Source organism: Diorhabda carinulata, chromosome 5 (genome assembly GCF_026250575.1).
Source record: "Diorhabda carinulata isolate Delta chromosome 5, icDioCari1.1, whole genome shotgun sequence".
NCBI classification, from domain to species: Eukaryota; Metazoa; Arthropoda; class Insecta; order Coleoptera; family Chrysomelidae; genus Diorhabda; species Diorhabda carinulata.
This window is the reverse complement of record NC_079464.1, coordinates 26809740-26836085: the sequence shown is the minus strand read 5'-3', so window position 1 is coordinate 26836085 and position 26346 is coordinate 26809740. Positions and strand designations below refer to the sequence as shown.

The 26346-nt window shown below is 33.0% G+C and overlaps 3 protein-coding genes across 8 annotated transcripts in view; 1 reads left to right on the top strand and 2 right to left on the bottom strand.

The window, feature by feature from the left end:
* Positions 1–3207, bottom strand: part of LOC130894391 (vacuolar protein sorting-associated protein 8 homolog) — a 28081-nt gene extending 24874 nt beyond the window's left edge. The window contains exons 1-4 of one of the 2 annotated variants that reach the window (XM_057801211.1): positions 3043–3207; positions 2903–2977; positions 2778–2855; positions 2372–2560 (exon numbers count right to left, since the gene is read on the bottom strand). In XM_057801211.1, the coding sequence (XP_057657194.1) occupies positions 2372–2560; positions 2778–2855; positions 2903–2977; positions 3043–3153 (453 nt within the window). In that variant the 5' untranslated portion in view covers positions 3154–3207. The remainder of the gene's footprint in view (positions 1–2371; positions 2561–2777; positions 2856–2902; positions 2978–3042) is intronic. The other variant, XM_057801212.1, reaches the window with a different exon arrangement.
* Positions 3142–14875, top strand: LOC130894393 (regulator of MON1-CCZ1 complex). The gene is made up of 8 exons (XM_057801218.1): positions 3142–3359; positions 3411–3888; positions 4132–4361; positions 5700–5856; positions 7656–7825; positions 8892–9230; positions 10405–10744; positions 11571–14875. The coding sequence occupies exons 1-8, from the start codon at positions 3252–3254 to the stop codon at positions 11651–11653; spliced, it is 1905 nt and encodes a 634-aa protein (XP_057657201.1). The 5' UTR covers positions 3142–3251; the 3' UTR covers positions 11654–14875.
* Positions 13268–26346, bottom strand: part of LOC130894392 (uncharacterized) — a 57077-nt gene continuing 43998 nt past the window's right edge. For 4 of the 5 annotated variants that reach the window (XM_057801213.1, XM_057801214.1, XM_057801215.1 and 1 more), the window contains exons 5-13: positions 25505–26029; positions 22190–22384; positions 21983–22082; positions 21013–21190; positions 19586–19769; positions 16467–16588; positions 14924–15241; positions 14745–14866; positions 13268–14397 (exon numbers count right to left, since the gene is read on the bottom strand). In XM_057801213.1, the coding sequence (XP_057657196.1) occupies positions 14090–14397; positions 14745–14866; positions 14924–15241; positions 16467–16588; positions 19586–19769; positions 21013–21190; positions 21983–22082; positions 22190–22384; positions 25505–26029 (2052 nt within the window). In that variant the 3' untranslated portion in view covers positions 13268–14089. The remainder of the gene's footprint in view (positions 14398–14744; positions 14867–14923; positions 15242–16466; positions 16589–19585; positions 19770–21012; positions 21191–21982; positions 22083–22189; positions 22385–25504; positions 26030–26346) is intronic. The other variant, XM_057801216.1, reaches the window with a different exon arrangement.

Genomic DNA, 26346 nt, shown 5'->3' with positions numbered 1-26346 from the left:
GTGTACAAGATATAAATTTTAAGATTGACACTGGCAGCCAAGTCAATATTTTTAACAACATGGATTTTAAAAAAGTTGAGGCTTGTCTTTATAAACAAAATTGTGCTTTTTTTGTTAAATGTTACAGAAAATTTTACCCCTCTATAATTTTTTTAGATGATTCTTTCAAATGATAATGCTTTAGAATTAAATGAACAAAAATGAAAATTATTGTCAGCCACAAAGAAAACAGTTTTATTCCTTATATATTTTTTTTCCAATTTTATAAGAGATAGTACCACTGTAGTCAGAAACAGTACTTCATTTTATAATGCCTAGAGATATGCCAGAATTAGCTAAAGATAACAGCCTTTATTTTCATAATCAGTTTTATCTTAAACTTTCTACTTTTATCAACTAAACAACAGTCTTACAACCTTACAACTTGACATGGTGACAATTGTGTGAAGTCTGGGGCACAAAAACAGTCTAATTCATTATCAAGTTATAGATTTTATATGGCGCTAAAACCAAACTAATTCTTTTAAAATGTACAAGGTGCCTTTTGTTCACAAGTAATTATGGATAGTTAGTTGAGAATATGAAATTATTGATTTGTGTTGTCCATACTGTTTACACTATCACCAACACTCACACTGTTTGAGTATGAAGGTAAAGGACAGTAACTTAATAATTATCAAAACGCGCGTCAGATGGTGTATTTGTGTTTAATATAATGGTAGCGTAAACAGTTTGTTCATGAATACCACCAATTTTTCCAGAAAATAGTTCAAAGTAAGCTGATTAAAAGCCTAAATGGATACGAAAACCCAAAACTCCTCCAACACCATCAAAATTACCCCAGAAGTTTCAGAAGGTACTATGGGAGGAAGAAAATTAGTTTTTGTCAATTGTTTTGATAAACTGGGCATGATGACAATTTAAAGCAAGCTATTAAAAGTCTCAATGGACACATAACCCTCCTAACCCCTTCAAAACTACTCCTGAAGTATCCAAAGGTACCCGGGGAGGAAAGGAATTGGTTTTGGCCAATTGTTCTGAAACTTGGCACAATGATAGTTCAAAGTAAACTGATTAAATATCTCAATGAACACGAAACCTCAAAACCTCCCTAAAGCTACCCTTGAAAAGTCCAAGCCCAGTTTTTCTGAATCTCCGCCCAATGATAGTTTGAAAGAAGCTGATTAAAAGACTCACTCGGTCATCAATCAATGGGGTAGGTAAGTTGCATAAGTTACTAAATCAACAGGAGTAGTTTTGAGGAGGTTGGGAGTTTTGTGTCCATTGAGACTTTCGACTTGCTTCTAACTATTTAATCCAATTTGCGTAAGAATTGAACAAGGTCCTCCAACTTAGATGTCTGAAGAGCACTTACGTAATTTTAAATATAAATATTTTAGATAAAGTTTATATAAGAAGTTCCATACCAATTATTAAATTACTTAAATGTACGAAAAATTTAAAGACATTGAAAAGATATTGGAGTACAAAGGTTAGAAATGTTTGTGCCCATTTCAAAAGTTGTTTGGAATGCTTAGAAGTCACAAACAACCACCAAAAAAAATTACCTGTGTTTTATGTAATGAAGGTGAACTTCATTTTCAAGTTTGGCTTTTATGTGATATGTAAACAACGATTTTATAACAATGCAAAATTGAAGGGCCTATTACATCTTTAAAATAGATTGAAAGGGTGAAAGAATTTGAAGAATCACTGTGCCAATAAATATGTATTAAGTTTGAATAAATTGAATCGAAAGTTATAGTGAGTGGACACAAGCTACTGAATCTCAATTTATTTGTAAAAAACTAGGATAAAAACATTATATAACATTTAAGTTAATACTGAATAATAAATAAATATACTAATCACAACAAACACCAAGCAATTTTGAATGAACTAATTTTCAATAGAAATAAATAAAAAGAATATTCAGGAACAATTAAACCCAATCTATATATGCCAATAAACTATAGAACAATTAAACCCAATCTATATATGCCAATAAACTATAGAAAAATTACTTTTATTGGGATATAAACTATTTATAATGTAAAATACCCACAAACATACATTTTGATCTATACTATCGATTCAATATTTTAGAGGAAATTTAAAAATAATATACCAAAATAATTGAAACAAAGTATATATTTAACAGATACATTGGAACGCAGTCTTTGCGAACAAGTTTATGAACGTACTTGTTTTTGGATTGTGTCAATAATTTCAGTCCCTGATGATGAATACATAGTTATTTGGAAGATTGGAATATATATTTGAGAGTACACACATTGGTGTTTCATTGCCCAGTTCCACAACAATCGCGTATATTTAAAAGATATATTAAATTTAATGAAAAATTACTTACTGCTGCAGAAGTAATTTGTGAAGAAACTCCTTGTAAGACACAATGATATAACATTGAATGAAGCTTATTTGTCATACTTTGAAAAGAATGCAGTGAAGCACTATCGCTTCCTACAGAATCTAAATCCCACAGGGCATTTTCGAGTGATGGGGGGGCCACTTGAGGAATGTCACATTCCAAATCATCAATCTAAAAGAAACATAATATTTATGATTTGGTACAAGTTATATTAACAACAAATCTTTTCAAAAAATTAACACAAATTTGTACTTAGTAGTTAATAATACGAAGAATATAATAGCCTTATATAATTGAATTTATCTAAAAATTGAAAATACACAACTAAAGGTAATCTTGTAATTTAAATTTTAGCTAGTATAATTAAATACATTGATAACGTTATAACCTCTTTGAAATCCAAAAGGGATTCATCTGAATCTTCGATAGGAACATCTTCGCATTCTGAACCCATTACTAAATAACCCTAAAATGATACTATTAATTTTAAAACCCTTCTATTTTATCAGCTACCGGGTGTTTCTGTTTACAGTTTACTATTACATCTGTCATTGTCAAAATTGATAAACAAGCATTCCAGAGTAAAACCTAGAACAAAAACGGGCTTATAAATTGCCATTTAATATTTTTCTCTGTTATTAATGTGTATTTACCAAAGGAGTAAATAGAGATAAACTGTTATATAATTGTATTAATGCTAATTTGGGAGTCATTACATACATTAAATCTCGAGTATAAAGTTCGTAATGTTCTTTTTTGCCCATATGTCAAAATCAGCTGTAGCTGTCAATTTTATAAACACATGTATATATTTTCATAGGAGGTGAATGCTTTAAAGTAATTGATAGATAATTTATACCTAATGGATGATAATAATTTGGAATATTGCTTAGAGCTATCCGAAGATCCTATTCGATTTGAAGCAGTCAATCAGTTAACGAATGTTTTTTTTGATGATTCAAATAAAGATGTAAGTATTTAATTTGAGATGTCTACCATTATTTAACAACAATTTTTGAAGGTCTTCGCTGTACGATCTGGAGGAGTTATGGGAGTCGTTGTCAAAAATGCTGATCATAAGTCCCAATCGTTAGACTTCAGGATGGAAGATCATGGACCTGTTTTATCAATAAAATTTTCTCCAGATCACCAAATTCTTGCTGTTCAAAGAGCTAGCAATTCCGTAGAATTCATGAATTTCAATGGAACAAATTTAGATACAGAATACTCGCAAACTTGTAAAAAAAGCTCTAACATTCTCGGATTCATTTGGTCCCAAAAAAATGAGGTAGCTTTTATAACAGATCATGGGATTGAATTGTATATGGTTATACCAGATAAGAAATCTTTGAAGCATTTAAAAACTACGAGTGCCACTGTTCAATGGTTTGTTTGGTGTAATGTTAATAAAATTGCCCTTCTAGCTTCTGCTCATGGCTCTAACCTGTTACCTGTTGTGATTAAACAAGGAACAATTAACAAATTAGCGAAAGTTGATAGTATGTATATAGTTAAGACTATAATTAATTAAATAATTTCAATCAGTGTAATATTATAAAATGGTTTTGGAAGTATAATTAACTTCTTAAAAATAATTTAAAAAAAAAATTATTGTTAGAAAATGAATTGGTAGATAAAAATATCATAACTATGAATACTTGATGAATTTTCATGATTATAATAGTTTTTTAACGTCTTTATATTATTTTTTCATTTGATTTGAAATTTAAAACATTTTTAAGCTGAACCAAGTCGAATGGCCCTAGAACGGGACATTACTCTTGCTATTCTATATGGTACATCCGCAGTTTTAATATTAAGACATCAAAACGGACCAAATACTGCAGAAGTACACATACACACTTTAAATGGACCAGGTCAGTCTCCAGTAAAGTCTCATGTATTAAAACTGGGATTATCTGGAAGATTTGCAATCAATATTGAAGATGACATTATTTTGGTACACCATCAGGTAAATATTATAACAAAGACAGTTCATTCTCTTAGAAAATGTTTCTATAATCTAATAACTGACCATATAAGCTTTCAATAGGCGCCTACTTGAAACTACCAAAGGTATTGAATACCAAATAGGCATTTTGGTTTGAACTTTTCGACACTTCTAGCCAAACTGTAAGGATTTCATAAGTGTTTGATCATGCATGTGAGTGTTAAGCATCAGCAACATATAGTGTGGAGATAACATCTGAGATGGTTGTACTCAGTTAAAATGCTTGTTTAAGAAGAGCAATTGTTCAGTGAAAGAGGAAGAAGTCTCATCTATGTGTGCCTTAGCTTGTCTCACACTGGGTGTTTCCATCAATATCCATAGAGTCTTGAGAGCAGACTGCTGAGAGACATATTAGAAACTCTTTGAGTTACATAAGCAGGGATTTTATTTCTCTTGGTGGATTTGCTGATCCCAATCTGATGAGGGAGTCAGCTTTGTTATTGCCCAAGTGACTGTACACCCAAACGAGCTGGACCTTGCAGACATACCAGCTTTTGTAGGACGACTATTGTTCCCAGAAGCCTGCTACAGCAAAGTCATTGGATGTCATCTATGTACCAGCTGGATCCATTATTTAGTAGTGCTGACTTAGAACCACCAGTCATTGGTTCTTTATCAGTCGCAGGTGCCAGTTAAGTAATGAAACTATCAATGTAAAATATTTTATTTTGAAGTCAATACATACCATCATGTAAATTTTCCGTTGTGTGAAATAATACTAGAAATATTTTTATATCAGCTTCTTTAGGACATCTGATACTTCATGGCAACTTTAAACTTGCTATATATATTGGAATAATTCAGAAATATACAGGGTCTAGGCTATCTAAGATGATCCAAGTTCAAACCCAAGTAAATAAAATATACCTCACCACCTTCCAATAGGCGTTGGCAAATTACCAACTATATTCTGCCTAACGCAGCAAGAAATGATAAAAATTATTGACCTGCCTAATATTCCTTAAATTTAATACAGGGCTTGACAATTGCATTGTAGGGCCCTTCTATCTCCGAGAAGTTTCCATCTACTCACATTTAATACATAGGCATGAGTGAATATACAATGTTTTTGGTTTTTAATAATAGATCTGTCTTCTCTTTCATATCACCACCAGAAATTAAGTCAGTATTGATTTTTGACTTATCCTCTATAAAATTTATGAATATTAACTAAATATAGAATGTTTTATTAAAAAAAATATATAACTTGTGATATGTTACAGCCTATTACAAAGAAAACTGTTTTATCATAAAAATTGTTCACACTGTAAATCTAAATCTACATAATTGTTGTTGTAGGCGTCAAGAAGCTCTGTGATATTCGATATTTCGTTACCAAGTGAAAGTGACGGTACTGTACAATATCACTCTCCAATCACAGCTGCCAAATCGATGAGACCTGCCAGGTTAACCTTACCAGGTCTTTTAGAACCGGAAACTCATTTATGTGAACTTTGTATCCTTTTTTATATTAGGAAAATAATTTAACAATGTAAAAAGCACCAAATGTATAACAAGAACGACACAGAAATTACCATCAAAGTAGTAATCAATGACTGCCAATCATGGGTCAAGAAAGATCTTCCGCAAGATCAAATTAAATCTCTCTCATATACAAAAGCAAGTTCTTCATATCCCTAGAAAACCTAGTCAATATTTTTAATCATGGTTGTTAGCAATAAACTTATGTTTGGGAGTGTTTGAAGGCACTGAAGGCAATTGAGTACATGTCCAAGCTAGCGTAAGGTCTAAACAAACTCTAAGAGTACTAGTTAATAGAAATAAAGCAACCCTAATGTGCCTACCAGGCTACCAGAGTATACTTGGAGCTAAAGAATCAAATAGAGTCTTACTGGAGGAACACTCCAGACCTAAGACATAGCAAAAGGTTCATAATCATATCAGCTAAGAAGTCTTCTGACAGGTCACTGCCTCATCAAATACAATTGTAATATCAATGGGGAAGCAGATAGCCGTACTAAAAAAGGGTAGCAGATCCATATTTTGGACCAGAGCCCTTCTGTGGCCTCATGAGGTGCCACATCAACAAAAAAACTGAATTTACTACTGAAATATCAGATGGAGTCTTACTGAAGAAACACTTCAGGTCTAGCACATACTAATGGGTCATAATCATATCAGCTAAGAAGTCTTCTTTCAGGTTACTGCCCTGTCAAATACCATTGTAATATCAAGCAATGGGAAAGCAGACAGTTTCACTAAAAAGGGCCAACAACTCCATATTTTGGACCAGAGCCCTTCTGTGGCCTCATGAGGTGCCACATCAACAAAAAAACTGAATTTAGTACTGAAGTATCAGATGAAGTCTTACTGAAGAAACACTTCAGGTCTAGCACATACTAATGGATCATAATCATATCAGCTAAGAAGTCTTCTTTCAGGTTACTGTCCTGTCAAATACCATTGTAATATCAAGCAATGGGAAAGCAGACAGTTTCACTAAAAAGGGCCAACAACTCCATATTTTGGACCAGAGCCCTTCTGGGCCTCGTCAGATGTCACATCAACAAAAAAACTGAATTTAGTACTGAAGAATCAGATGGAGCTTTACTGTAGAAAAACTCCAGAACCAAGACATTCCCAAGGGTCATAATCAAATCAGCTAAGAAGTCTTTTTTCAAGTCACTGCCTCGTCGAAATACCATTTTAAGAAGATAGGCACGGCAAAGGATGATAACAACAGATTCTATGAGTTAACCTTAGATATAGCAGAGCATCAACAAAAACAGACAATGGGGAAGCAGACGGTTTTGCTGAAAAGGGCCAACGACTCCATATTTTGGACCAGAGCCCTTCTGTGGCCTTGTAAGATGTCACATTAATAAAAATAAAAACTGAATTTAGTACTGAAGAATCAGATAGAGCTTCATTGGAGAAACACTCTAGGACTAAGACATACCCAAGGGTCATAATCAAATCAGCTAAGAAGTCTTTTCCAGATAACTGCCTCGTCATATACCATTTTAAGAAAATATACACAGCAGAGGATGACCACTGCAAAATCTGTGAGCTAACCTTAGATATAACAGAGCATCTATTCTACTGTTGTCGTGCCATTTCAGCAAACGTCTTAAGTACTTTGAAGGAGTAGTGCTAACACCTGGGAAGTGGGTCAAAAAAACCTCCATAAAAATAGCCTCCTTTGTGAAGTGTTGTAATTTTAATACTGAAATATTCCTGATTTTACACATGCTTTTTTGTAATTTTGAAAACAAAATTCTTAACATTTGTTAGATTCACCTAATTGGGTGGTTTTTCAACCGAATATTATAATAGATGCCAAATTGGGATGTTTGTGGCATATACAATTATGTCTGTCAGAATTATGTCAACAAATAATTGATTTACGAGTTTGTACAAATGTGATGTTGAATAGAACCCATGGCAAAACTGTATTATTGAGAGTAAGTATTCAAAAATTTGATGCAACTAAGCATTACAACAAAGTGAAAAAATGTGATTTCTTATATAGGGTATGCAAAAATTTGTAACCAACTGTAGATAAAATAAAAAAAACTGTAAATACATAAAAACAAATTTCTAATCCCCGTTTTTTAATAATTGTCAGAAAACGTTTAATTTTTCTAATATTCCTAAAATTTAATACAAGAAGAGTGAAAATATGAACCAATTATTTCTCAGTATTAGTCGAGGTGTAGATTTGTCTATAAATGATACTTTTCAGTAAATTATAGAAATTGTTGTACTCTTACGAATAGATTAAAAAAAAGCAATGTAACATTTAGAATTGTATTTTGTTATTATTTTACCATACTTACCTCAAACAATTATCGCCAGGTCAGGGCAGTCAGGACTCCATATCCTGCGTCGGTTAGATTTATAAGCAGACTATTAATGATCATAGTAGTGGCGATAGGCAGCCGCCTTGTAGTTTCCGTCTTCTGGTGTAACAGTTATTGCTTTATCTTTAGATTGATATTGGTAGGGTTTATATTCTATAGTTTCCTGGTTAGACTATGCAGGGCAGAGACAATCGACTTACCTTTTTGGTATGCAAATTGGTTTCTAAGTAAGCAGTTTGATTCTGATGTAGGAATCAATAATTTGAAGCTAGCTCGAAATAACATTACACGCCTCCTTATAAAGATTGACAGTACTTTTTAGGGTAGAATCAGGTGGATTCCGTCTTTTCCTGAATATTTTTACATCTTACAAGAGCTCCGCTTTGGCTTTTCTGGCAGGGTCTGCTTCCTTCTATAATGCTGGAGCCTGGAAAATTAGTAGGTATCTAAGACTAGCGCCAGTATTTCACCGTGTTTCTCCCTTTTTAATCTCACTTTTTCCTTTGTTATGGTCCTTTGCTAGGTGTGTATCTTTCTAAATACTCCGTATAAAATAATAGAACTCGATATTGTTGTAACGGGAAAATGAAGGGGATGTGGAATTCCATATTAACTGTAGGGTGTTCAATTAAATAAACAAACGTAACCTTCTATTTCATTTATTTAGGTGCTGATGGACTACATAAATCAAGATATACTGAAATTAGATAAAATTCAAGAAGCATTCACTCTGATCAATGCAATTTATCGAGATTATATGGAAGTGGAACAGCAACCTAATATAGTTGGTGGGTTTAATGTTTCTGTAACATCTCAACGGAGAAATCTCAAACAACCAAGGGTACTAATCACCCAAGACGATATGATGAATGAAGTATTCCAAAAATTGGATCCAGAAAAGGATATATCGAAATTAGAATGGCTCTTAGTTAGTTATTTAACCTCACTTTCACAATGTAATATACCCGCCCAATATAGTTTGAATGAACTTCTAGTCACTTGTCTTGTAAGTATATCTGATTGTAGATATTATTTGAGATAAGTTGATTCTAATTTGTATCTGTATTTAAAAAACATTTATGAATTAATTTAGCTGGAATCTATTGTGCTCCCCCGAATTACTAGTACTGAATTCAACTGAACTGTTTGATATTTCTAATTGTAAAATGTCGTTCCAAATTTCGCTCCAATATTCTGTGTTGATGACATTCTTGAAAAATGTTATCTTGTATATACGTTCAGTAATGTTATTGAGTTTAGATTCATTGAGGTTTTCTGAATTTAATTTTTGCAAAAATGGCTTTTCTAAATCTAGTTTGGTGAAAAAATAGTTTTTCAGAGTTCAGTTTGGTCAAAACCGGCCTTTTTAACGTCAGTTTTATCAAACAATGGTTTTGTCTAAATCTAGTTTGATAAAAAATTGTTTTTAAGAGCTCATTTTGGCAAAAATGGCTCAAAACTGATTTTTTTAAATTCATTTTTGTCATCTAAATTATCTAAATTATCTAAATCTAATCGGGTTACAAAGTGTTACTAAGAGCTCATTTTGGTCAAAACTAGCTTTTTTAAATCTAATTTTGGGAAAAAATGGTTTATACAAATTTAATCTCATTTAGTTAAAAAAAGTGTTTTTTGGGTGTAATTTGGTCTTTTCTAATCTCAGTTAAATTTGGTCAAAAAATGTTTTTTTCCAAATCTAATGTCAAAGATAGATTTTCTAAATATAATATAATAAATAGGTTTTCAAAGTCTAATTTGGTGACTAAATGACTTCGCCAAATGTTATTTTGGAAAAATTTAGCTACGCTATTTTTTCAACAATGGGCATTTTTAGTTAAAATTGGTCAGTAAGTGGGTTTTCTATTTTCGTTGTATACAAAAAATGGCTTTCCGAAGACAAATTTGAGCAAAAAACGACTTTTCTGGGTTTAATTTGATGAAAACGAGGGTTTTCCAAGTCTTAATTGGCTAAAAATATGAGTTTTGTCATAAATTATATTTCCCAGATTATTTGTATTTTTTCGACTGTACATGGGATTTATATGTTAGTTTTGAGTCCAGAATTAGACCTGAGTACTTCGTTTTTCTGAGGGAAAGAATTGTTATTGTATTATTTACATCTAAATTAATATACTCTGTAATATTGTTCAAGTATACAAAACTAATTGGGTTTATTTTAGGCTAGACAACAAAAATTTACAGTTCTACAACAAATGCTGCAATACGGCGTGATAGCCGATTCGAAACCATTAGCGTGTTTACTGTTATCATTGGGTAATATGCATTCGTCTACCTCACAGATGGCATTGGATATGCTCTGTAGACTAGAAGCTAAAGAAGAAATTCAAGAAGTACTTTTTAGCGAAGGATTACTTCTTCTGGCTTTGAAATTGGCAGATAAAAATGCCAATCCGAGGAAATTTTTAACGGCCGCTGAAGATTCAAACGACGTAACACTTTTGCACAGTGTACTTATTTATTTGAAAAATAATCCCGATTATGTCACCGCCTTCGAAAAAGGTAACAAAGCACTTTAGAAAATGGCTGAAAATCTCTTAGGCCCCCTATTATTGGCAATATTTTTCACTATTATATTTCTTGTTATCGACTTTGCATAATATGATATAAAGCTAACTTTTCTGCATGGTGTCTACAAGTTGGTGGCATAAGTAAAACTGTTTTATTGTTAAGTTTATGAAAAAAATTATTGTTTTGTATAAAAACTTCTGCAAGGTTGAAAACTAAAAATATAACCGTCAGATATCAAGCTGTAGTATACGTGGTTTGTTATAAAATATTTATGTTGCTAAAGAGTAAAGTAGAAAGAAGAAATTTTGTAAAAAAATATCTTCTATAAATTTAATTTGGTTAAAAAATGGCTCTCCTAGATTTAATTTATTGAAAATGGAGCTTTTCTATTGTTAATTGGGTCAAAAACTTAATTTTAAGACTAGTTTTGTCATAAGTTATGTTTTTTTTTTTGAAAACGTAATTTCATACAATTTTTCTATATGCCACCAATTTACATAAACACACTGTAGATGTTGAACATGTGCAATCTTTCAAACTAATTTCACATTTTTCTATCAATTATTATGGCATCTCAGTATATTATATGAAAGTAATAAATTATACAGATTGTTATTGCTCATCACAAATGAAAACAGCTATCAATATGACCATCATTATTTCTGGATTAATTATTCATTTTATTCTAACTCTCTAAATAATCAAAATTTCGATTCTGTTTTGTATTTTTGAGTTGTATTACTTTCAACAAATTATTATTTCATGCTTTTCAATTATAACTGAAGCACAATAAAAATTATTCTATTTATTTTTTTAGATGAACGATTAAACAAATTTATTCAACAATACAATATTATATTTGACAATCTCAACAATAGCACCAGTATCAAGGAACAATAACATAAAAGAAGACTCCAGTAAAAACAATTCTAATGTGGTTTTAGACGATTATAGCAAGATGAAATGTCGTTTCTGTCATTTGTCAATAACAAAGACCATTTTGATTCTATATATTGTTAAAAATGTCAAGTGAAATGACATTGACAGTGTTACATAAATACGATTTTAGGAGATAAAAAAATGGACCGCAACGTGTATTAATACATTTTCTGAATGTGTTTTGTAAAGAATTAAAAATGTTTCTTTTCTAAATCAAAATTTGTGAATTCAAAAATAATAATAATTGATATTAAATTCAAAAATGGAAAAGAATCGAATCAAGTCTGATAAGTGGCTATTTGATATTATTAATATCTATACTATAATAGTATACTTATATAAGATTTTATATTTTCGTGCTGTGATTGTTAGCTTAAAATAAACTCTGTGTTAGGTATCAAAATCATCTAATTAATTGACTAATGTGTTTCAAAAGCGTGCTCGATTTTTCACTATAAACCAATTCATAATAAGAGCTACTAAAAATAACGACAATTAACTTTTAATCTTAGAAAGCATCCGACAAAATCCAATCAACATTGATTTACACAATCAGTTGAAGTTTCACACCTGTGGTTGCTCAATATAAGTAAACTCTAATAGTCAAATGTCTGGAATAAATCTTTAATTACGTACAACCATTTTCTTATATTGATGGTGCTACACTATACGAGAGTTTTACAAAAAGTTGAGAAACGAACAAGTTCGACACAATGTTCTTTATTGCTTTTCGAAATACTCACCTTTATGGCTTTACATTTTTGCTTACGCTCCAACCAATTCTCGAATTATTTTTTCCTGAAGCAGTAGGGAAGAAGAAAAAGTCCTTATGCGATAAATCTGGCGAATACAGGCAATGAAACATCAATTCAAAGTTTTTCTTCTTCGAATATTCAGTTGTGCTTTATGGGAACTGGCATGGGAAATCCTTCAGGAATATATCTTTCTCACACTTAAATGTTCACGCAAAATTGTGTGTACTGCAGCCTGCGATATCCTAATAGACGCCTCTACCTGTCTGTCTACAGAGCGGGTCTTCTTTAATCATGCACAACAAGACCTTTACTTTGTTTTGATACAGGTTAACCACCATAGTTTCAACGTTACACTATACAAATAGTTAAAGTTTCACAATCTTTTATCACAGGAACCGTTGTTTGTGATAAGTGGGTTCTTACTTACATTCGAAGTCCTGGAATATGTACAATACACATAAAACAGCATCGATTTGGTACACGTTTGAGTTCGTAAACCGCTAGATGAAAGTTGAGGTTCCTGCAGTAGTATGAAAAAACTTCCACGCGTGTACCTTATCAGCCTTTCTGGCATATTTCTCGTCGTGGAAAACAGGCTGCAATCTGAAATCTTCCGTGAGGATCAAATAGTTTTAGGAATAGCGGGATTTTAACTATGAATTAGGTAGTAAAAGATTTGTCATTTGGGAGCAGTGGAAAGTTGCCGAATATAGAAAGAGTACATGGGGAATGAAAGTTTAGTTGCACTGGTTCGTTGCTTGAGTTTTTCATTTCCTTTTTTTAAATAAGTCAAAAGGATGAAGTTAATTAAACACTTAAATCACTCACTTGTGTTTATTTATGTAAATAACAGAATTACTAAATCACTTCAATTAAGCAGAAATGATGATTAGAGTTAGTCCAAATTATGAAAGTAGTGATTAAGAGCAGGTGAGAGGTTAGGAAATTGGAAGTTTCAGTGAGTCAAAAGTGTATGAATGGTTGCATGGATAACGTATGAGTGGCCTACTCAATAGGTCCAATTGTTATCCAAACAGGTGAAATATAATTAAGTTTATGGGTGTGAAGTTATTCAAACTATAAAGAAGCTTATAAGAGATTGTTTGATCCAGGAGGAGAAGTATTTTTTGTGATAGTGATGTGATCCAGGGAATAGTTGTGCTAAACACATTTCTAACACCGAACAGAGTTACTACAAGGAAAAGGAGTGATAGATAAGCTCTTCATATGTTTGAAACTATTGAACAGTAAAGTAGAAAGGATTATGATTACTTATTCGTTTTGTACTATTAGCTTTCTCTTAGCGGATAGAGTATTTGGAAAAGTAGAGTAAATATTGAGAAAACAGTTAATAATGACAATTAGGTATAATGAAAACTACTCTAGTTTATGATGCTTTTGTAGGACTTCGTCTTGGTATTTGATTGATAGTAAAAGTCTTAGGCTAGGAACATTGTTATCTGTGAAGTATTTTTTTGTTGAAGATGAAGATCAAGCAAAACACCGTGTAGTAGCCTTCTTATTTATTGTTTGTGCAATCTACCTATCGATTCGATTCTTTTTATTTCACATTGTATATTTATAGTACTTGTGCGTTGTACCTAAATAATTTCTACGACCAACTTCTATTAATTATAAAACTCTAATGCTTTCCAAATTTAAATTTATCAATTCTGTTTCTTCCTTTTGGATACAAAGTAATGCTCGGATTCTTCCACGAGTCTTCATTGAAATTTCTACCAATATCTGCTGGTTTTATAGCTATTTTTATCGGGTTGATTTCATTGGGATAAAATTGGGATGATATAGTCGATATAGCTTTGTTACTTGGTTGTTTAACTTGAACTACTTTGTTGTCTTTGACTTGTTTTCTTCTGTAATAGAATACTTCTCCTGCCAAAGTGATCATGGCCAAAGCTAAACCGAATAGAGTTGCTATAAATACTCCCCCTAAAAAATAAGATAAATCACAAGTTTTTACGAATATCTATAGTGACTCTATTATGAGCTATTATTTTTAAAAATGTTTTTCTTTGGATACATTTCGTCCTAATTTAGATGTACAAAATAACCTTTAAATCATTTTTTGGCTTTCATGACATTGTATCCAAATTTAATTTCAGTATTTCTTTGGGAATATTTTTCCCGAAGTCACCAGTTTCCCAAATTAACTCGCAATGCAATTTTTCTTCGTTTTGACTAATTTCTTTATTTTCGATTATGTTGAGATACATTTTTTAAATAATGTTTATATTGATACAGTTATTCATTATATTTTAAAATTAATTCTCTTTTACCTAAACTTTCAAGTGTAATTCCCTCATTATCGTCAGTACTGGGACAGTCTCCTTTTGAAGAATGATTCCAATATTTCTCCTGCAAACCTTCAAAGAATCGATCTTTTTGAAGTTTCAATATTCTAAACAAAAAAAAATATGAAAAAACTGCATTTGGAAAATTATATCGAAACAATTACGTTTTACTTATATCATCCTGTAAATGACTTCCTTGTTGAACGGCCACTGCGTAAGGTCTCTCCGCAAAAACTTCTCCAACTTCAGTGAGATTACAATTTCTGCTAATTTCATATTTAATCGAACTGGAATCGTGAATAAAAGCATAGTCAGCATCTAAATGTTCGTTAACATTTTTAAATCCTTCTTCGGCGTCTTTTACTGGATTTGAATCATTTATAGCCAAAAGGATGTGACCATATTGTTCTTTTATAGGATAGTCCCATACGCGGTACCTATTATCATCATTTGAAGCATTCAATGTCAACTCTTTCCACATCCTGAAATAAAATAGTATATAAAATGATTCATAACAGATTGTACCTTAAAACTTCTAACCTATAACTTTGGAAAGAAAAAATACTTTAATCAAGTAAAAGCTACGAAATTAAACATTTTTTTTCAAATAAGTAGATTACGATAAGCAAAAATGTTAACAGTCCAATAGCCGCATTCTAAAAATTATGTGTAAGATTGCACTGGATCTTCTCGCTCCCTTTTGGACGTTGTAGGTTGTCCAAATTTATTTGCAATGTCGACTCCTATCTTGTGGTCATTATAATAATAACGATTTTTTTCTTGTTACCAATATCGTGGTCATTTGTTGAGTACTACTAACCTGAGAGAGGTGGGAAGTCGGATGATTGGTGGTCTATAATACGCAGGCAATACTCTTAACCTCCAAAGGATTGAATGTATCACCCCAGTGAACGCAAAGGTCAAAAAAATCATTGAAGTTTTGTGACCACATCAGAAAGATGTCGAGCAAGGCCGCCTCAGTAGTTGGGAGACTCATGTTAAATGTGGGTGGCCCTTAGCCTATTGAGAGGAAGCTTATAATACGTACTACCGAAATCATACTGCTCTATAGAGCTGAAATCTGGTGCGAATCAATGCGGTTTGATATTCAGGTTATCGCCGGTACAGTCCCAATTGATTTTAGAATAGGAAGTGCGAACCGTTACAAAGAAGAGGGGGGAAAGTGGGGGAACTCGAAGATGCCAGAGAGAAGATAAAGCAGCGGAACGATAGGACGATCGACCTATAGGAACGTGAAGGACTGAGCAGAAAGAAAGCATGTCGACATAAAGGATTACCTGATACAATTCCTCAAGGGAATTCAACAGAAAATGTGAAGGAGAAGATAAGAGAATTCACAAGAAAAAGTGACGAAACTAAACCCAACAGAGGCATAAACAAGACCAGGGAAAGAGAAAAGCACGTAAAAAAATAAGAAGAAGCGGCCTTTCCGAAGTAATACTAAATCAGTAGTATCGGGTGGCTCTCAATGAGAAAATGCTGTTAGGATTTCAGTTGATAGGTCTGGTGTTATAATATATAATGTAATATCCAACCAACCACCCCCCACTAGGCGGCTCCATACTATAAACTAAAAATTCTTAAACGGATCTACCAGATCTAGTGTGACCATTGGAGTATTAACTTGAGTTTTACGTCTAAAAGCAAATTTTCGTTCCCAAACCAATTTTAATGCTATGTACTCACCTATAAAGAGTGTCTTCGGCAAATTTCATATTAATAAAGTATTGGTGTGTTTGGGAATTAGCTACAACAGTATAGTTGATTCTTGATTGTCTAGCTAGTTGTTCTAATGATTGAACCGGTGCCTAAAAATATGACTAAACTGACTTAAAGAAAAATAAATTACCACCGATCGTCCTATTTTGAGCTCTCCCCTATTCGCACCTATTCTATGCGTATTCTTATGCGGGACACCCAGTATACAACAAATTCAAAACTATGTAAAAAATTAATTGATTTTCTCGAACAAATTAGAAACAGTTTCATAATAATTGTATACTTATATTGAAAAGGACAAGTTATAGAGAAAAGAAGAATAACCTAACCCAGTTAATAATCTAATTAACTTTGTTACTTTGTTATTTTGTTTCATGAAGGATTATCAGAAAGTAAGGAATGGTTACGTATTGATTAAGAATATTTTGATGTTGTCGGTATATAGCTATCACAAAGAGAATATCTCTTCTTTAATTCTTTAATTCATCCGCTTGCACCTAGTGATTTTCACTTGTTTCTAACAAGGTGGCATACAGTGCTTTGACATCGATGAGATTCCGTGTGTTCTACGATTTCCTTACCTTCTGAATAACCGTTGTACTTGTCGTTGAGATTAAGTGCTATTGTTCCGCTTTTTGGTGCAAAGTGTCCCTTCATGGTCAAAGAATAACCAAGGCGTCACAATGCAAGCTTTCGCTGTTTAGTTCGGTAGACACAAGACGTTGAGAAAGTATCACCAGTGCCCACCCACGAAACAAAAGTCAGTACCACGTTTCTCGATTGGTGCCCGCTAGTTTATTCCAAAGGAGTGTTGTCGAATGCTCAATATCAAGTAATGCTGCCTGATTAACTTTCCGCCTTTCTAACTAGGTGGTGTAGTACCAGGTCTGTGAGTTTACTAGTGTTTGAATGTAGGAAGAGGATTGGTGATAGTAATGAAGGTTGCCACAGAGAGAAAAAGACAGTAAATACGAAAACTTTGTCTAACATTTGTTGTGGGATTAATGACGCTATTTACTGGGTTTTGATTACTTTATTAATCATTGAATAATTAACAACTCTTATTTAAGATTAACTTGAAATTATTACGTTGTAACTAAGTTATCAATTTTCCACGTAACGTACCTTCGTCGCCACGAGTCGCTTTGATGTCAAAGCTCAGGTATCGGCCTCGAGTTTTTTATCGTCTTTATCTTTTTGCTCCGGGCAGTGTCTTTGAACTAACATTTTTCCTTCTAAATTAGCTTCTTCCACCTTTATTACATTACTTTTTGTTAACTTGGAATTTCTAATTCAGCTGCACGTTTTTGAAATACTCCTTTTATCATATTTTGAAATTCTCCAGAAACCCCGAATAATTCATTATGTTCTTCTAATTGATCAAAACTATTTTTAGTGATTCTGTAGCTTTATCTGAAACAAAATCTTGTATGCATTTATGGGGTCTTCATCACCGCCTTCATAATTGAAATGTTTCTTTTCTAAAGCCTTTTATTTCGAATTTTGTTGATACTTCCATAGCAATTTACTTGAATTTTGAAATTTTTTTGTTCATTTTGATGGTAAAGCGGGATACGCTCCATTCGCCTTTTATCCGATTCTGCCGTTGTTAGTAGAATTATTTTTCCCTACCGAAATCCGCGCAGGTAGAGCGGATTGGTAGAAGGGAAATACCTATAGCAGCCTCAATATTTGGAAGATCGAAGGCAGTTCTCGAAGAACTACCATCCTGGCCACCACGCAGCCTACAGCGAAAACAAGACTCCGGAGCAGGGTGAGTGTCCGAAGTTTCACTAAGTCCATTGAAGGGTTTCTGTCTCCAGGTAAGTCGATATAACTTAATGAATTGTGAAAGGCAATCACTAGTAGTCGCCGAGAACCGCACCGAACGGCTCAGGTTAGAATTCGAGGTGAGTTTGTATTAATAATTTTATGGATTGCTGTTCTCAGCAGTCGAGCCTCTAATTTAGTGGGTTGAGAAAGTGCCATTGGGAGAGCTCAGTGGTACTCGTGTGAGTGCCTTCAGCCAACCGATTAGGGAACCACTTTGAAAAATTGTTGCCGAGATTGATAAACGCGCATAAGGTAGTTTGCTAAGGCGATATTTGAGAACCACAAACCATACCGTAGTCCTTTGACCGTTCGAAAGCTTAGTTTTTGCACGCAGCTCAACCCGGCTTGTTGCACGGACCCGCTTTCACTTTGCCGCAACGCTTAGCAACCGTTTATGCCTCACACTCGAATAGTTTAACGCTTTTGGTATCGATTATTTTTCCTTTCCTTTCTTATATGACTTCCTTACGTACTTATAAAGCTTCATAAAGGGCACCAGCAGGAAATACCCAGGTAACCAATCTAAGAGGGTAAGTAAAACCTGTACAGCTGGCTTTCACGTATTCGTCATCACCATATTGACCTCTGGAGTAGTTTATTTTTTTCACCGAGTCTGCCCGGAGAAGCGGAGCATACCACGATATAAAACTGGCGCCCAAGTCAATCCGATACCTGAACTTTAGTGTCAAACCGACACGTTGCGACGAAGAGCGTTACAACGTCAATCACATCAAATGAAAATAAAACCCAACCTTCACTTACATAGTGTTTAAACTTGTATCATAGTTACGTAAAGTACCTTGAACATATAGTCATAAAATGTGTATTAGATAGATCTGGCGGCGCGGCGGTTCGAAATTTTTATTTCTAGAAATCAGATGTTCAAAATTGTAATATTGCTGGCTAGATAACTCATTTTTGTTGGCGACTATGTAAAAATCTACAATTTAGTTGTTCTTTCACAAATTTTTTGTTTTAATTTCAACAAATCTCACTTTCTGAACAGTTATTTTTATGTTACTTGTTTTATTTCACAATAAAAGAAATCTAAATTGTTGGATAATTGGAACAACTATAAAAAAAGCGTAAATAGAAGCAAAGCTCCAAAGATGTTGGTTTGTTTAAAACTAATTCATTGTTACATTTTAATCAAATGCGAAAACTGATGATGCATTCGAATTATTTGGAGGCATGGGAAATAGATTATTTGTATCTAAATATCATCAACTTTCTCTCAATGCACTCTTGTTTACCTGCATTCTTTCGACTGTTAAGAAAGCCGCCAAATTTGCCGTAAAAGTTGCTAACATTAAAACGACGAACAACCAATATGCAGCAACGAGTGTTCTTCCGGATAGAGCTTTCGGAGCTTCTCCACCACCTTGTGGCGTGAAAGACGTTAAGGCGAACCAAAAACTTTCTTTCAAAGTGAATTCCCTAAAACGAACAGAATATACGAAATTGTAAATTTGAATATAAGAGATAATGGAAGAGTTTTTTTTTCATAATCACTTTCAAATGTTAAAGATAAATTGTAACTGGCCAAACTAGGAAACCCACAAAAATTTTCGAAAAAAATATATTTATTTTTCAACGTAATCTTCTTTTAGCTCCATACATTTTTTCCGCGATGTTCAATAAGTTCGATACACTTTTTATAATGAGATCTTTGATTTTCGAGCCATTTTTTCAAGTCTGGGAACAGAAAATAATCCGAGGGGGCTGAATATGGCGAATAAGGTGCATGAGGTAGCAATTCAAACTTTAATTCATAAATTTTGGTCATTGCAATAACGTATGTGTGAGCTGGTGCATTGTCTTAATGAAATAACACTTCTTAGCCAAATGCGGCCTTTTCTTCTTGATTTCTTCGCTCAAACGTTGTAATAAGTTCGCATAATACTCACCATAACATTGCCTGCATATGGAACGGTCTTTGCCTTCTATGGAGCCGGTTCTCCCTTTTCAGTCAATTGTTCTGATTGTTTCGGATGTGAAGTGGTTATGAAACGGTGCAAAAATTCGGCTTTATTTCAGTGAAACATTGCCAAACATCTTCACGACGCTGTTTTTGTTTTGTGAGCAAACGCGGCACCCATCTTGCGCACAGATTTCTCATGTTCAAATTTTCAGTTAATCTGCGATGTACCGCACTTTTTAGAATCCCTATAATGTCTGCTAACTCGCGTACTTTCAGTCGGCGATCATCCAGTACCGTTTTGTTGATTTTCTTCAACATTTCTGGAGTCGTCACCTGAGTTGGTCGAGCACTGCGATGCTGGTACAAACTCTGTTACCCAATATTTTACTGTTGTTAAACAAGGAGCAGTCTCACTCAGAGTAGAATCTAGTTCAGCTTTTATATTGGTTGGGCTAATGCTTTTCAAATAAAAGTATTGTATCGCATAACGATGAGCAATTTTTTCCATGTTTACAAATTTACTGACAACGTTCACTATTGAAGGCCACTCAACAAATACGAAACAACGTGGAGTCTTTGAACTTGAAGCATATCCTGTATAGATTGAATACTTTCTAATACAGGAGTATTTTCCAAGCAACTACCGTCATCTATAGGCCAGGCCAGGTATAATTTTGTATTTAAATTAAAAAATTAAAGTATTTAAATTATTGGAAATTTAGTGTTTACCATCAAAGAATTGGATTATAAATTTTATACCTGCAAGGGTATGGATACGCCTTCTTATTGTTCCTTGCACTGTAAGGAGAATATTTGTCTAAAAACCATACCATGAATCCGGTTACTACCAAAGCCGCCACAATACTGAACCACACCTCCAATTTGAGAACAGTCATGAATTTGAATAGTGAAGTTTTCCTTACGGGTTTCCGCATTACTACAAAAGAAAAATATTCGATGCCATACAAATGAGAGTTTAGATTTGACTACATAATTTGAATTCCTCATTTCCACAGCATTTAACTAACGTTGGGTAAGAAGTAGAAGGTTGTAGAAAAATGGTGGGAGAATTTCTTTATTCAAGTTTGATGTCGAGTTGTTATGCGTACGATCAAAAAAGTTTAAGAATTACTTTGTTCAAATAGATCGCACAGAGTTTCATCCAATAATCCGGTTACTGCCATTTTGTTTCCTTTCGACGATATGTCTTTTTTCCACAATAGTTTTCGGGTTTCGTCTTCTCGTGGCGGTACTTTCTTTTATTTTCTATTAAGTTTTCTTAAACCTTTTTCGATTTATAAATTTAAATACTTCGTATTCGGAAATAAGAAAACTTTATCACAAATACGATTTAGAAAATTCCAAATGTAAACAAATAACTAAACACGCAAAATCATGAAGACGCAACGTCATCAATTCTTTCCATTTTCAAAAATCACAACGACTCACTTCAACGATTGTCAATTGTAAATCATTTCAGATAACCCTAGTAAATTATGATTACTCCTTAAAATAACCATAAGGATTTCAAAAAGGTGGTGAAAAAGAATAGGGAAGATTTAGGTATATCCATATGGGAAAAATAATTGAAGTTGTTTGGATACACGGTACCTTTATCTACTGATTTTAAAAAAAGTACCATTATGTAGCAATACATAGATTATGAAACAAAACAAATATGTTCGTTTTCATGTGAGATACTCTATACACACATAAATGTTAAACTTACCAATTGTTATACCAGTTTGTTCAAAATAGGGAGCGACAAAATCAATGACTTCCTCCTTATCGGCTGTCATAATAAGAGTTGTAATTGCAAGATCTGTTCTCTAAAATAGAAAAATATGCAATTTTATGTGAATTAACGCCATAATGCACTTTAACAAATATTTTCTTTCTAATAGTCTATTGAAACAGGGCTCGTATATTTACTCACACCAGAAACTAGATCTCCCACAACGCCGTTCCAAACTCCATTAATTTTTTTGCCAAAAGTTCCTTCCTTTGGTTCCACAAGTTGATAGTCGAAATTTAAGATTTCAGCTAATTTTCTAGCGAAGTCGATACAGTACCCAGTCCATATCCATTTCCCAGTAACAGGATCTAGTTCTTTATAAGACCAAGGAATTGCCTAGAAATTTTATTCAATTATTGAATGGGATAAAAGATAATATCAACTAATACAGATACTTGAGACAGTTAGATAATAATTAGTCTTAAGCAGTGAATAATCATTACAGCTAACAACGGTGTGATATCTGTAAAACATGACAAAACCTCCCAATTAAGAATTAAAGTGCAGGAAAGAGTGAAAAACAAGAAGCTCTTATCAAAAAAGTTACAGAAGGAAGTAAATGAACAAAAACGAAAACCAAGAAAAATCAGATTAAATGGAATTAAACATGATATGAAATAGAATCAAACGAATGGATGAATGTATTGAGAAAAGAAACAAAAATTAGATGAATTATGTCGAGAGTATTTTCAAAAGTTCAAAGATGTTACCCTTTTCAAAGACAAAATACAACTACTTTTGTAACTAGGTCCCAAGTTACATTAAATACATACATAGAGACTCCATAGACATATTCATGAGTTAGAATTACGAAGGTGGTCCCAGAAGTACCTGGTGTGAAAGTTTTTAGTGAATTTCTAAACGTGGAAAAAATTGGTCATCGTTATGTAATACAATACTTTTATTTGAAAGCCCTTTGTCCAATCAATATAAAAGTTGAACTAAATTCTACCCTGGGAGAGACTGTTGGTTACCAACAGTAAAATATTATTGGTACTGGTTTATCGTCGACTGAAAGTGCGTTAGCAGACATAGTAGTCATTTCAAAAACTATGTTACATCGCATCTTAACTGAAAATTTGGTTATGATAAAGATGTACGCAAGATGGGGGCCGGGTTTGCTAACAAAGGAATAAAAACGGCATCGTGAAGATGTTCCCATCGAGTGTTTGGAAATAAAGCCGAATTTTTGTGCCGTTCCATAACCATGGATGAAACGTGGGTCCATCACTTCACACCCGAAACAAAACAAAGAAAGCAAAAACCGTTCCATCTGCAGGCATCGGCTTTTGGGACGCACTTGGGATAATTTTCATTGATTCTTTCTTTCCGTTCATCTCAATTTGTTTTCATCATTTCTTATAGTATCATTGTTTCAGCTGAGTACATCGTTACTGGTCTAATCATCGTTTTTATTTATATTGAGTGCGTAGTTTACTTTTCAATAATTTCCTATTAGCGTGGAAGGCTCTATTTGTATTAATTAATCTTTCTTGAATTTGAGTACTCTTGCCTCCTCTGTTGTTGACCGTAACCCTGAGGTACTTCAACTTTTCTACTTCCATAAATTCAATATGTGCACAATATAAAAGGTGACAACATTGATTGAGAAACACAGAACAAGTGAAGAAGCTCAGGTTTTCACGCTAAAATAGGTGTGTGTAAATCTTTTAAGTATATACCAATATAAATGTTGCTTTACTATTGAAAGTAAAATAAGTTCTTCTCCATATTTCAATATTACTATAATTTTTCGTCCTGAATTGGTTTTGCAAGGGTAGCGAAGATTTATTTCTATAGATAGAGAAAAATTGAGAACCAACGTCCTCTGTATTTCGATTTGCAGGTCCTTATATTCAAATAACTTCTCTGTTTCTTTTTGTGTTATATTGTAGTCCTGAATCTATCAATTTCCTTTTCTCATCCTACATTATTAGGTCTGGTTTGTTTGCCAGTACCTTTCTGTGTGTGTGTACAATAATGTATGCGATCTTCAAAAGCTCTACAAGCACGATGTAACATATTGTAATCAGCAGTTCGGAAAACCTCCTTAATTCTATTTTTCATGTCTTCCTTAGTAGTCGCGGCTGTTTTGTACACTTGTTCTTTGACGTAACCCCACCAAAAAAGTCCATTTTTGTAAGGTCCGGTGAACCAGGTGGCAATTTATGGGGTCCTCCTCTACCTATCCATCGTTCGGGAAATTCATTATTTAAACGTGTATTGATCAGTTGGGTATGGTGAACTGGTTAACAAACCCATTTTTATGAAATGTTGCTTCATCATCAAATAATACAAAATTGAAAAAAAATTTGGTGAATTTGTTCTTGAGCCCACTCACAGAAGGTTAACCGCTTTTCATAATCATTATCCAGTAGTTGTCCTGTGACATTGCATTCTTCAACCTTTCGCTTTTTTCGTAAGCTACGCTACCAGTTCTGATAAATCGTTGAAGCAAATTTTCCAATGTCTCTTTTTTTGTCTTCTATCTGGAAATTTCTGTTGATAAATCCTTTGTGCGAGTAAACAGTTCTTATCACTGGCACCCAGTACAAAAATCATATCTGTCAATTCTTGTATCAGAAAACTCATGATCTTAATTCCTTCCTCGTTCTTTGTAACACGTCTAGATAATAACTAATCACTCTGACTTAAACTGTGAAAATGTCAAATTAACAGGTTGCTTAATAAAACTATGGATATTTTTGTAGATAGTTTTGTAGTTTTGTAGATACCCTATTTATTTTATTTTAAAGGTATAAAATTACTGGTTCGATTTTGTTACAAAAACTAGAAGTATTTCAAACGTCACAGTCAGTGTTTACTTGTTAAAAAGGTGAATATTTTCAAGTCATAAATTAAAAATGCAATTTTCTTAAAAACAGTCAATTTTAGAGTGTACTCGTACATTATCAGACATAATTTGAAGGGATAAAATAGTTTTATAAGACGATAAAATAATATATTGGGAGAAGTTTTTGCTAATTGAAATTTACTAAATTAATGCTTATCTAAAAAACACCCCGAACGCCAAACTTTAAACTCTGTTAAGACATTTCAGCCATCCTTTACCTTCGAACTTACCGAACAAGTTTAGTTACTTATCACTAATAGCGTTTACTAGGCAGCATTTATAGTGCACCAATTTTCATTAAATCTTCATATTTTTCGCTCCAACTTAGCAACGTCACTATTTATGAGAAAATAAAAGACAGGGCTAGATGCAGCATTTTACGCTTAATTCGATGATAAACACTATTTATAAAAACTTTACTTCACGTTGTCACGCTTAGGCTGAACCTCAAAATATTTTAGAAATGTGTATCTGTACAAATATAACAACTTTTATTTGAAATTTTTTTTGTATATTTTATCTTAAGTAAGTTATTGCACTTCAACACACACACACACCGTATAGAGAAAAATTGATCAAGATATATCTAGAATTAAACTTACGTGCGCTACTCCAATGCCATAGAAACTTTTTATCGGTTTAATTGTCCTATTTTCCACAGTAATAACAGCTCCATTATCATATTTAGCAAGTAGAGTTCTGCTTTTATTTCCAGCGGTTTGTATGACCCCGTAAGTCTTTAGAGTTATTTTGGAATAATTAAATGCCAAAATTCCGTCATTTTCGATATAATTATTTAACATTTCTTCGAAACTGTTGTGGAACTGATTATTTGCTATTGATGTATTACAAGCATAATTCGGTATAGTACGTCCTTGGATTATAAGATCGTTAAAACAGTTGAATATTAGGCGAAGTACTTTTATGAAGTACTCATACTTTAAATTGAAATCGTCAGGACAATCACAGTAACTGTTTTTATTTAGAATGGAGCAGCACATTTCTGGACTCAAATGTAGTAGATTCAAAGGTTGTTGTAAGTATTTCTTTTCAAAATGTATATAATTGAAGTCCAAGAATATCAGATTCCATCTTTCAGGTAGCATCACAAGTTTATGTGCCATCGCCTGAAATCAAAGATTGCTCTAAAAATATTCGAATATTAAAGAGAAGGCGGAAAAAACATATGAAATGTTAACGAATTCAAAAAAAAGATGAGAAAAAGACAAATAAGAGATAAAAATATCAATGAAAAAGTATTAAAGAATTTGGAAACGATGTAGAAAAACTCACATTGGGTAACAGGCAAAAAAGGGAAGAAACATATAACAGAAAAATCAAGGAAAGATAAGAAATAGATAAGGAATGGAGAAATAAGAGATAAAAAAGGATTACAAATGTTTGAGAAAAACTTATAATATAGAAACAGGCGAAACAAGGGAAA

What these genes read in the sequence shown, in the direction of transcription:
- LOC130894393 (XM_057801218.1), top strand. Translation starts at nt 3,252, where the DNA reads ATGGATGATAATAATTTGGAATATTGCTTAGAGCTATCCGAAGATCCT. An exon ending in TTATTTTGGTACACCATCAG is followed by an intron (nt 4,362 to 5,699) that starts GTAAATATTATA and finishes TTGTTGTTGTAG; the next exon opens with GCGTCAAGAAGCTCTGTGAT. An exon ending in TGTCACCGCCTTCGAAAAAG is followed by an intron (nt 10,745 to 11,570) that starts GTAACAAAGCAC and finishes TTATTTTTTTAG; the next exon opens with ATGAACGATTAAACAAATTT.